The 12,565-nt window shown below is 53.4% G+C and overlaps 1 protein-coding gene across 1 annotated transcript in view; it reads right to left on the bottom strand.

The window, feature by feature from the left end:
- The window catches only part of RNLS (renalase, FAD dependent amine oxidase), a 78,834-nt gene that overhangs the window by 64,904 nt on the left and 1,365 nt on the right, over positions 1 to 12,565 (bottom strand). Inside the window, exons 3-4 of the mRNA XM_035893088.1 lie at positions 5,298 to 5,431; positions 404 to 591 (exon numbers count right to left, since the gene is read on the bottom strand). Coding sequence (XP_035748981.1) covers positions 404 to 591; positions 5,298 to 5,431 — 322 coding nt within the window. The remainder of the gene's footprint in view (positions 1 to 403; positions 592 to 5,297; positions 5,432 to 12,565) is intronic.

The following is a 12,565-nucleotide window of genomic DNA, read 5'->3' as shown; positions in this document are numbered from 1 at the left end:
GGCACCCACACCCCCGCACGCCCACACGTGCACACACGCGCAGGACGTGGGGGCCCTGGGGGACACGGAGCCGGCTCTCCCGCCCCTGGCCCCTCAGAACTACCGCGTGGGTGAGAAAGGGGAAAGGGCAGAGCGGACATGCATCTCCCCGGGGCAACGCAGCGCCAGTGGGTTTGAAATTCAATAGTAGTGGTAATTTATCGCATTTTTAATGGAGGCAGGTTGTTTTTTTTTTTCTTTTAGCATACTGAGATGCCAAAAAGGAAGAATGGAGAAGGAAATAAATCCTGAGAAGTAATTGCAAGACAGACAGCCCAGCATGTGATTCCGATAGGCGATGCGCAAAACCCAAACAGAAGCGGGGCGCAGGGAACGTACAAAGCGCCTTCCTCTCAGGGTTTACCCGAGATGCTCTGGCAATGACGCCGCGTCGTTCATTTTGTGTTGCGTGGTTTCTGGCTCGGGCGCCTTCCCCAGGCCCCGTGGGTGCCCGCGCGGCGCCGCAGAAGCCACCCCTGGCAGCGCATCCTCCGCGCAGCACACCAGGCGCGCGGGCTGCTGCCAGCCACAGAGGGTCCCGCCCGCATTTGCCTGGATTTTGTCGTCAATATCCGCAGTTCACAAAGCAGTAAGATGAAGTCTGGCTGCTTTGGGAAATAAGGCTTCTACACATTCGTGTCTTTGCGGTCTGGGACAGACTGTGTTAAATATTGCCGGGCTCTGGGCATTTGCGCTGGACAGAACCACAGCAGCGTTTCCTTGCATGGGCGAGCACATGGGAAGACGTTTCTGCATCCCAGGCTCCCTGCATAGACGGAGTATAGGGGCTGAGCTGCTACGCCCCAGTTCACATGAAACAAAGTTTGCAGACCCTCTCTAGAACCCAGCTCAGCACAGTGAACCTCAGTTAGGAAGAGAGGAAGAGTGGGCTTGAACTTCACCGTTAAAACATGGTGACAACTGTTTTCCCCATTTTTAGCAATATTTTAGACTAACCAAGCATGTGGGCCAAGAGAAAACAGGTCAGGGAGTTATTCCTTGTCCTAAACAGGTCCCTCTGCTTTCTTCCATGAGCAACCTGGTCGTCCCATGCAGCTCCGGAATGCTCTCTAGCTGCCGGTGTCGGGTTGACTAGCTGCTGTTGTTTAAAAATAGCTATTTTTGCTGCGCTGTACTGTGGGAAATGTTTCTAAACCTTCAGTGCCCCAAATACAGCACCTCCGACGATGGGTCGCAGGTCTTTGCATGCGTTTCCCCTGAACAAGAGAGAGAAGGCTGGCTGTCGTGGGGTGGAAAGCCCTTGGGGAAGGTTGTAGTTCCCTTTCAGGGGGACTCGACAACTTCTTTCTGACTTTTGCTCCAGCCAGACCCTTTGGAACGGGTGCGAGCTGTATTGGTTTTGGTTGCACTTGCTTCTGCCTCGTTCCAAGCAGCTTTCTATAAAATTGTCTTGTGAGGTAGTGCTCTTTACCTAATCAAGTTTTTCAGTTTGTTCAGGACAATCTGTTTCCAGCAAATACTTTTGTTTCTTCTAAAAAAATGACTTATAATTTTGTCGGATGATCAGATTAGCAGATTAGGCAATTTTTTACTTTTCTATTTTTAAGAAATCCTCTAAGCGTCTTTCTGTAGCGCAAATTCCTGCGTAAGTTAATCCTGTTTAAACACTTTTTTTTTTTAATTCTCTTTCCAATTATGAAGAAACAATTTGCCCAAAGCAAAGAAATGCGGCTTGACTTGGTGTTTTGACATAGGTACAGACATGCTTTTCCCTGATCGCTTTGTCTGCTTTGTTACTATTTTTAAGAAATCCTCTAAGCGTCTTTCTGTAGCGCAAATTCCTGCGTAAGTTAATCCTGTTTAAACACTTTTTTTTTTTAATTCTCTTTCCAATTATGAAGAAACAATTTGCCCAAAGCAAAGAAATGCGGCTTGACTTGGTGTTTTGACATAGGTACAGACGTGCTTTTCCCTGATTGCTTTGTCTGCTTTGTTGTGCTTAGACATTTTCTTTCTCTTTTAAAATCCTGAAACAAAGCCATGACCCAAATCCTCACTGAAATGAAAATAAATCAGCTCCCAGCAGTGGGAGACATTTGCAGATGAGACGCGTGGCACGTGGCTGGACCCAGGAGGGGAATATAAGCAAATAAATAAACAAACAACCCCCAAATCCTTCCTCAGGGGCAGCAGCTCTACAGAGGGGACGGCGTCAGGGATGCCCCAGCTCACCCGGACACGGCCCCCAGTGACCTGCTGTGCCATCCCTCTCACCCCCTCCTGCGGGGTCTGCGTGGTGGGCACTGGGGGAGCTGGGGCACACGGTGCCCCTTGCTGGGACCACTGGGATGGCTGCCGGGGCCTCAGTGCACACCAGAACTGCTGTGAGGCCATCACCATTCTTTCGTTGCATGCCGGTTTGGTGGGAAAGGGCAATGGAAGCTGGGGGGCCGCGTGGCAGACCCCACCCTGCCAAATCTGCAGGTTGGCTCTTGGCGACAGTTGGGCATGTCCCTGAGGGCTCGCCGGCCACCGGGCTCACGGGCTCCTGCAAGAGCAAGTCTCAGCTGGCCGGCTCCAGGAGGAGCCAAGCTGCTGCCGCACCAGCTGAGGTCCCCATGGGAGCAGCAGAGGGTTGTGAAGGGCTCTGAAGGCAGGGGGAGGGAGCCACAGGTGTCACAGGAGGGACAGTCTCAGCACAGTCTCCTGTCAACAGGACAGGCCCTGGTTGCCTGTTAATTTAAAGCATATCGACTGAGGCAGCGTTTCTTGCTGTATTTTGTTGCATACAGATGCGATAAACTTTCCCTGGAAACACTCCGGGCAAGAAAAATAAGTGAACCATGCTTTGGAGCATTGACCCAAGGACCCCTCAGAGGCTTCGCTGTTTGGAATCGGTCGAAGCAGACTGATGGAGAAATTGAGGAAGACACTGCTCTTCCCATGAGCATTCGGTGCTCTGAAACGCTCAGACGTGTCTCGTGCCACAGAATTGTTCTCACGTAAAGAAGAGCTGGGCCGGGGTGAAACTGGTGATGCTCTGAAGACAGGTCCGTCTGAACACAAGCGCCTGAATGCCAACCCCTTCAAAACCACACCAGTTAAAAGGCGAGAAAAATCCTTGTTCAGGCAAATGAGATGTCCTTCACAATACACATCGAGGCACGGTGAAGAGCTTCCTCTTGAGATGGAGACAGCTTCAGTAGCACCCGAGGGACGTACACTCCCCATGCAAAATCACGACTGCTGTGGAGATATTTTCCCAAAGCACAAATGTTTGCATCATCAGGCACGGAGAGGATGGGAGGGAAATGCAATTGATATCGATTGCAGATCATTTTTTGCCTCCTATCTATGAGTGATGGATTGGGGTTTGCTCATTAATCAGCCTGGAGGGTGCCCTGAGCAGGTCTGCCAGCACAGAGGTTAAGAACTTCCCAGACCCTCAATCTGCCTCCCAACTCGTAACTCACAACATGGATCTGTAGCCATCTCCCGTAAGGCCAGTATATTCCCCTGTATTTTTATCTCTTCATCTGCATCACGAGCCACCCACCGGTTTTGGCAGCTCTCCATGCCTTTGGTGATCAGGCCTTGTGTGGGGAGAAACACACCCTCGCCCTATTTTTTTAATTTTAAATAATTAAAGAGGTCGGATGACAGTACAGGCAAAAGCCTGAAACTAGCCCACGAGCACGTGAGTAGAAATTGGCCGTTTTCCGGTTGGGGCTGGAAATCCCAGCTCCTGCCTAAACGGCAGGTCCCGCTGCAGGCTCTGTAGGGACAAGGGGGCAAGAATCTCCAGGCTGGGTTTTTTGGGTGGAGCTCAGCAAGTTTACGGCTGGGTTTGATGTGGTGCCGGCAGCAGCCAGACCCACTGGTCCTTGGCTCCTGAGCTCCTCTAGTCTGGTGCAGCAAATCCATTCTTCATGAAAGATCCCGATTTGGGAAGCAATATAAAAAGGCGGTTAGGAGTCTCTCCGAGTACTCATCGTCCTGTGGATGAAATAACATGAGCCTGGCTTGTTTCACATGAAAGAGGAACCTGAAGCGTGCTGTCTGAAGGGGCAGTCCTCGGTACCTGCGTTTCATCCTCGTTCGCCTCAGCACTGTGTTGCAAACCTGCAGCAGCAGCCTCCGATCCTGCAAACAAATTCCTTTCTCCTGCCAGCCTCCTGTTAGGCATTGGCAGAGGGACTTTGGCTGATGCTCCCTGATGTGAATTCTTCCCCTTGTGCTGCACAGACAGGGGCCGGGGCTTGGTATACCTTTGCAAGCGCTGAGCTGCGCGCCCCAAATTGAGCACAGCGCCTTGCAGGGTGCACAACGCAGGCACCACCAGATGCCTCACGGCAGTCGGTGCTTCGAGACCAGCTTTCTGGCCCCACGAGCCGCTTGGCTGACGTCAGTTTGGATTAGAGAGCAGGGCTTTATCCTTTAAACATATTTTTCTCTCCGATAAAAGGTGAGGGATACGGAGGTTGCAAATTAATCTCACTGAGTCTTAATCCACCCGGACTGTCAGCATTTTCCTATTCTTTGGATTGGAGGTCCTAAAACCTCCTGCTCTTGGGCTCACTGTGGGCGTCTGTTGCCACGTGCAGGGACTTGCAGGCAGAACCATGCGCAGCTCTACGGGCAACCGACTGTTGTACCTACCAGGGAGCACAGTAATGAGCAGATGGGTCCAGCGTTGTTAGGCTAAGCACGAGCACGCTCACCACCCCGATGCAGGCGCTGGTGAGCGGCTCTGCTGGCTGGGCAAATACAGTGAGGTGGGGAGGTGCTGGTGCCTGTTCCTTGGAAGCCTTTGATCTCCTGAGCTGCTGTTTCTGATTGTCCACCTCTGGCTGTCAGGTCTGTCATACCTTATTTTGGGTCAGGATGGCCAGACACGTGCCATTCACCGAGAGATGCCCCTCGGGTGGAGCGCGGCCAGGGGGAGTGCCAGCTCCCCCCCAGCCCTTCTCCAGCTGCTCCAGTGGAAAGGAGGCGGCGCGGGGCTGCCCTCGGCACCTCCTGCGCTGTGGGGCTGGGGCCTGGTGAGGTCGATAAGCAAAGACATAAGTAGTAATGATAGAGAGATTCAGATATTTTAAACAGTGAAAACTGGTGGTGCTCAGCTGGGTGGAGATGGACATCCCTGCCGTTTGGGATCTTGGGATCGCACGTCCGCCCACAGGCGCCTCCAACGCCTGCCGCAGGCACCGGCTCAGTGCACGGCAGCAGCGCAGGGGATGTGAGTTGCCAAAAGCACCTGGGTTTCAGTCATAACAACACATGAACACCTCACATACCTTCAGCACCACGGGTAAAAACGCTATCTTCAACACGGGCCCTTTGGCCCGGCAAAAGGTGTACAGCGGAGCCAGCGCAAAGAAGAGTTTGATCTTTTCAGCCAGGCGTGGCATGCTTGAAAAAGCGATGAAACCTGAAAGGCAGCAAGAGGGCGCGATGATAACCCCGACAGCGACAGCACTCATCCCAGACCTCCTGTCTGGGACACAGGGTCTGAACACAACGAAGCTGCAGCACCCCTGGGTGTCAGCACAGCCCAGGGTGGGTGGCCAAGACACAGCAAACCTCTCCCGTGCAGAAGGACCAAGAAGCCAGGTGGGAAAAGCAGCCACAGGTCCAATGCAGCCCTGTCCCAGCAGTCTCCAATTTGGGATAGACATTGATGCCCCTCTCCCATGGCATCCCAGCACCATTCCCAGCACCACCTGCTCCTCCTCCTCACTCACCCAGAGAATTGCCCTAAGAGTGGCCGACATAGAACGGTTTCTCCTGCCCAGTTTGCTTTGGGATGAAGCCAACCATGGCAGGGAGGTCGTACACAGCCATCTCGTGGAAGCTGGGGAGCAAGGGGAGAAGCTGGAGGAGATGCCCATCACCCAACCTGGACACCAGGTGGTTGGCACTGGCAGCCCAGCATCCCTGCCCCATCCTTGGCCTCCTCGCCTGAAATCCCAAAACTTCTCTTGGTCAACAGAAAGGTTCAGGTGCCGGCGGGACCAGCTGTTGCCCCGGTTGTTTCCAATCCAGACTTGCATAACCCACAGGCAGGAGGAACCCTTCTTACTTAAGGTCTTTGCTGCCATGAAAGTCACATCCAAAAGTAGTTCAAAACCAAGGGCACACCAGCATGGGCAGGGCAGACACGTCTCCAGAGGTGGCTGGCAGTAAATGCCCAGGGAGGGTATGAGCAGGGCTGTGGCATGGGAAGAGGCCTTTTAAAACAATCCTTATGGCAAATACTTCAGATCTTCTTGTTTATCTTACACACAGGGGCCATAGCCAAAGGCCATAGAGTGGGGCGTGTGAGCTGTGAGCCTGCTGTCCCAGGGCTCCACCAGCCCTGGCGTGGCAGCAGGCGCCACTGTGCTTTGGTCTGTGCATCAACACCCACGTCCTGCCAGGAGAAGAGGGTGTCCCAGGTTCTCAGCAAGCTCTTGAGGGTCCATGGGGCAGTGCAAGGAACGGAGGATCTGGGCTATAAGCTTGTGCAGCTCCCACGCTGACTGTCCTGTTCTCCCCGGCTGGCAGAAAGTGGAGAGGTCCAATACCTCAACCATGAGAAATGTGGAAGAAGTGCACCCAGGTGGGATCCCTGTCTCATTCTCAGCGGGCACTGCACAGGAGCTGTGAAACACAGCATAGACCAGAAACCGTTAAGGTATTAATTGCTGGCTCAAGGATGACCGTCCTATAGGCCCGGCTGGTTATGCTTGTTTTCTTCCACCTGACTTTTTCCTGGATGCTGCTCTGAAGTTGCATGGGGCCACCTCAGCCAGACAGAGCCTCGGCTGCTGATGACAGTCCTGCTGCGAGTGGGGGGCTGGGATGCGGACCCCAGAGGCCCCTTCCCACCACCATTGCCCTCCTGGCAGGAGGAGAGGTGATGGGGCTGGAAGACATGTGGTTGAAGGGGCCTGTGGACACAGAGCCATCGCGGAGGCTGATTGTCATGCCTGCCTGCGTGAGATTTGCTTTGCACCCTTTGGATTTCCACTCCTGGGATCTCCACACTGAGAAAAGTCAGACCATCAGTGTCACGTGAACCTGGTATTTCTGTGGGACTCCCAGTCGGTGCCTTGATCTGAACAAGCAACAGATGTGTTTTGCCAGCATCAGTTCTCCACAAGACAACCAGCAAGTCAGGTTCACTACAGGTGGCTTCAAGTCCAAAGTCTGTGATGCAACAGGTCATCTGGGTTAGAAGGAAGCCCAGACCAGGACCAAATTGGAACCCGCTCATTTCACAGCACCACCATTCGGTGCTCAAATCAGGCTGCATCATTTCCAGAGCCAAACTGGCCTGACTGGAGAAGACCCCTTTCACAGCAGCTCCAGCTCTCTTCCATGGGCCCTAGTGGCAGAGTTTGTATCGGGAGGTGATTCAAGAACATCACTTTGGAAAGCAAATTGGACCCGTGCGGCCAGACACGAGGTGATAGGTCTGTACCGGTGCCTGCCTATACGTTGGTCTAAGGCAGGTTTGCCTGAGCAGCTGGGAACTCCAGCAGCCGGCTGCATGAGAGACGAGGACCTGCCCTGGCTGAAGAGGATGAAGGTGTCCCATGCACACAGCAGCAGCATCCACTCCACAGATGCTTACTTCTTCTGGAACAAGGGTGCCGTCCTCCCTGGGAAACAGAGCAGCCCCTCCCCATGCAGTGGGGGGATTTCCAGCTTACCAGCTGACATGTTTCTTCAGCGCTACCAAAACAAATAGGTTTTGCTCTTGCACCCAATTGCTCTCGTGGCTGCAGGCCGTACAGATGTCCTGCCCTGTCTTCCGTGGACCAAGCTTATCCACAGCCCTGGAAGGACAGTGTGAAGGAGCTCAAGGAATGACCATCCAGGTGGGGAATCAGCCCAGCAGAAGACAGAATGGGTCCCAAAGTGCTGGTGACCTTTAGAGCAGTATCACCCATGAGCAGAATATTTCCTCTGTCAGTACGAGATACCTCTGGCTTGGATGGGCCCATGCTTGTTGTGGTTTTCACCAACAGAATTATTATTTGTTTGTTTTCCTAAATTTAAGTGCTGACATGAAAGAGCAGGATGTGGCACTTTGCAAGAGCTCCATTTAATTACAGGGCCTTTGTGCACCGTTGCCCACACCCAGCCAAGGTCCTGGAGGAAGTGGGCTGGTTTGGTAGCCCAGTGCAAGGCTGTAACCACTCACACGGCGTTTCTTTGAGCACAAATGTCAGTACTCAAATTCCGGGCTCACGGTGCTGATAGCACAGACCAAGCAATCCAAAAGGCAGCATTTATTTACCTGCCAACTTATCATAGAATCATAGAATCACTTTGGTTGGAAAAGACCTTTGAGATCATCGAGTCCAACCTTTAACCTAACCCTGCCATCCCACCACTAAACCCTGGCCCTAAGCACCTCATCCATCCTTCTTTTAAATACCTCCAGGGATGAGGACTCTACCACCTCCCTGGGCAGCCCATTCCAGAGCCTGACAACCCTTTCGGTGAAAAAGTTTTTCCTAATGTCTAGCCTAAACCTGCCCTGGCGCAGCTTCAAACCTCGTCCTATCATCTGTTACCAGGGAGAAGAGGCCGACCCCCACCTCACTACAGCCTCCTCTCAGGCAGTCGTAGAGGGCGGTCAGGGCTCCCCTCAGCCTCCTCTGCTCCAGACTAAATAACCCCAGTTCCCTCAGCCGCTCCTCGTATGACTTGTGCTCCAGACCCCTCACCAGCTTGGTTGCTCTCCTCTGGACATGTTCCAGCAACGCAACGTCTTTCTTGTAGTGAGGGGCCAAAACTGAACACAGTATCCAAGGTGCCTGTAGCCTTTCCCCAGGCTCTTCTACAGTGGCTTGTGCAAGCCAGAGCGTGTATCTGGTGCTTCTGGTGGATATAGCACGCTCAGCAGAGGCCATTTAATGTTCTGAAGAATGTGGAGAGGACACAGTGCAAAACCAGTTCAGGGTTTTTTCTGAGTCACGTGGGATATTGAAGAAGATGCAATGAAACCCAAAGGAAGCATAGGAAGTATAGAGGACTTGCAGGAACACTTTAACCAACTCAGGCACCTACAAACACCTCTGCCGATGACCTTTCTGCTCACTGCACTCCTGCTCGGTCTGGGTGGCCATCTTTGCAGCCTCTCCCGCCTTGAAAACAACTACAAAGAGGTGGCAAAATACTGGTCTAGGAATGCCCTGACCTAAGTGACCTTTCAGGCAGGTCAGGCATAGACCTGGCAAGGCAAAGGTGAGCGTTCCTACAGCAAAAGAGAGTGAAAACCATGCTGAGAAGCACCATAGAACAAAGTAGGCATTTAATCATCGAATTGACCAAGAAAAAGATCCAAGGCTCCTTCTATACAAGATGTTGTACCTTGCACTGAAAGCCTCAACCACAGGTACCCAAGAAGAACGTAAACACAAGTAAAAGGTTAAGAAGTGGCAAAAAAAGGCCGCTGACATGCAGTTGCTAGAGCAGAAGACATGCAAGATATTACTGGATGCCGAGAAAGGGAAGATTTCGCAACAGCTTCCCATTTGGGGCAAGATGCTTTTGCACTCTAATGACTTCTACCCGGCCCTACAGCGTTACAGGAATGGTATTTCCTGTATCAACGCTCCTAAAGTGTGGTCCCAAGAAAGGCCAATAGAATAAATTATCTCTTGTCCAGTGCCCTGCAGAACAGAGCAACAGCTGGTGAAAGGTCCAGCAATACAGCCAGATTTTAGGGGGGCAGTAATTCTCAATAGATGTAATTGAGCACTGTAAACATGCCCAGAGCGTTGGTGGGATGTCCATCCCTGGAGATGCTCGAAACTGAACAGGGCAAAGCCCTAAGCAGCCTGATCTAGTTGGAAAGTCACCCTGCTTTGAGACTCGCTTGAGTCTAGAGACTTCCAAGAGTCTGCCCAACCCCAAACTACGTGCCTGAGGAGGGTTAAGAGCAGAAGCACAGCAGGAGAGATGCCCCAACTGCTGATTCTCACACACACTCTGTTGGACCAGAGGACTGCTAGACAGATGAGGAAGCCTCCTGAGCAGAGGCTTTGGCAGGACTAACCCCCACAGAGGAGTTGGTCAGGAGCTTTGCGAGGTAAGGACAGCCAGGACCACTCTGCCAAGCCACCCAGCTCCACCAAGCAGGGTCCTGTGGCAGCCCAAGTGCAACAGGGACTGTTGAAGCTACGGAGGAGGGCACATGGGTGTACACGCCTGAAGGCACCCGTCGCAGGAGTTAAGCAAGAATCAGTGTGCCTGAGCTCCCCAAGTTTCTCCTGCTCAGTAGCAATGCCCAGCTGCCCTCTGGACCAGCCATTGCCTATCCAGACATCATCCTCACATGTGGCAGCCTCTCCTCTGGGGACCTTCCGAGGTCACAAGGCCTCCTGTAAGGTCCTACCTGTGCTTTTGTCACGTGAAGTACTTGGCAGAGAGAAAACATTAAGGTTTGTCTCTTCCTTGCTCCACAAGTTGCTGTCATTGCTCCCATCAAATATGCAACGTGACTAATGCTGGGTGTGTCTGCGTGGAGCTCTGTAAACCCTCTGATGAGGGGGAGGCATGCAGTGGTGGTTTAGGTGGATCAAGGCTGTTCCTTACAGCTCCCCAAAACCTACAGGGTTTGGTTTTTTTCCGTAACAGACTTCAGACTCTGCTCCTGACAAACTAGAAAAGCCTGAGCTCAAGTTTTTTGCTAAACTAAACTCAACAGCGTAGATGCACACACAAGAAGAAACATCTCACCTGCTCTGCACGAGAAGGAACACCAATAAGCTTCATAACCAGCTGACTTAGGAAGGGGCTTATTTCTCCCTGTGCTGTTCCTCCACAGCTGCAGAGCAAAGTCAGCGTCAACCAGCGCATTGGGGTGGTGCTGGCTGGCAGCAGCCTCTGGGGTCTGTGGTCCAACCTCAGCCCCCATTGGGCCCAACCTCACAGCTGCAGCAGGTCATTAGGGGCCTGACTTATCAATGCATTATAATGAGTGCAACATAAACACCCATCTCACCCAGCCGAAGCAGCACAAGCACGGCCAGCGGCGTTACAGTTCATAGCATGGATGGAGAGAGGGCTGGACCCAGCCAGACTGCCCTTTCCCGTCCTCCCAGCAGAGAGGGTACCATCCCTGCAGAACTCCTGCCCTGGGAGCCCGTGGCCAGGCTGCAGAGGTGGCACCTCATGCTCAAGGAGAGATGGATGACAGTTTGAGGGGTTTTTAGGTACACAAAACCACCACACTTTCCTTGAGGGTTTCGGCAGGAGATCATCTCCCTCACCAGCACTTTCACAGCACCCTCTGCTGCCCAGGCTTTCCCTTCTCCTTCAGAGAGCACCGTCCCACCGGTGATGGTCAGTCCAAGACATCGGTGCTTACATGACCAGACAGTAGCTAGCTGAAGAGCAGCTATCACCGAGAAATTTAGGGGAGTACAAGAAATTAAAGCAGCTTTGGGCAGGAGGTGTCCTGGGAGGCAGAGCCATGGCACCGAGGGGATGGGGGACTGCAGAGGGGGGGGGACAGAGTCCCTGGGATGCAGTGACCATGGCTCCCTGAGGCTGTGCCACCCACCCCAGGGTCTTCCCAGAAGTGCTGATATCTCCCCAGGAAGCCCCTCCAGGAGCAGGAGCCTTTGTAAAAGTCGCTATCAAATCGATATAAGCAGAATAGACTATTCCAGTTGGAAGGGACCTGCAATGACCCTCTGGTCCCACCGCCTGACCACTTCAGGGCTGGCCAAAAGTTAAAGCACGTTATTGAGGGCATCGTCCAAATGCATCTTAAACACTGAGAGCCTTGGGGCATCGACCCCCTCTCCAGGAAGCCTGCTCCAGGGCTCGACTGCCCTCTCGGTAAAGAAATGCTTCTTGTCAAGTCTGAACCTCCCCCAATGCAGCTTTGAACCCTTCCCAGGCGTCCTGTCCCTGGACCCCAGGGAGCCGAGCTCAGCACCTCCCTCTCCACGTCCCCTCCTCGGGAAGCTGCAGCGCAATGAGGTGCCCCTCAACCTCATTGCTGGTGGCCAAAGCAGACAAGCCCAGAGTCCTCAGCTGCTCCCCACAGGACATGCCTTCCCGTCCCTTCGCCATCCCTCCCTGGATGCATTCCAGTAACTTCACATCATTGTTTAAGGGGGGCCCCAGCTCGGCACACTGACGGTGAGGCCACACCAACACGAAGCGCAGTGGGACAACCCCTCTCTTCACGGGCTGCTCATGCTGGGGTTGACGCGCCCCAGGGTGGGCTTTGCCCCCCCGGCTGCCAGGGCGCGCTGCTGGCTCCTGCTGAGCCTGCTGCAACCAGCACCCCATGTCCCATCCTGCAGGGCTGCTCCCCCGCTGCTCCTCTCCCCATTTATACCTGTGCCCCGCGTTACTCCATCCAAGGTGTAGAATCCACAATTTTGACTAAGATGCATAGAATTATTTAGGTTGCAAAAGACCTTTAAGCTCCCCCAGCCCAACCACTCCCTACCCCTGCCATCCCACCCCCAAACCGGCCCTCAGCGGCTGTTAAATCCCCCCAGGGCTGGGGACTCGACCCCTTCCCTGGGCAGCCCCTTCCAGTGCCTGA

The sequence above is a fragment of the Egretta garzetta genome, unplaced genomic scaffold (genome assembly GCF_000687185.1).
Source record: "Egretta garzetta isolate BGI_Z169 unplaced genomic scaffold, ASM68718v1 scaffold234, whole genome shotgun sequence".
NCBI lineage: Eukaryota > Metazoa > Chordata > Aves > Pelecaniformes > Ardeidae > Egretta > Egretta garzetta.
Note: the sequence above shows the minus strand (reverse complement) of the source record. Positions and strands in the feature narration are given on the sequence as shown.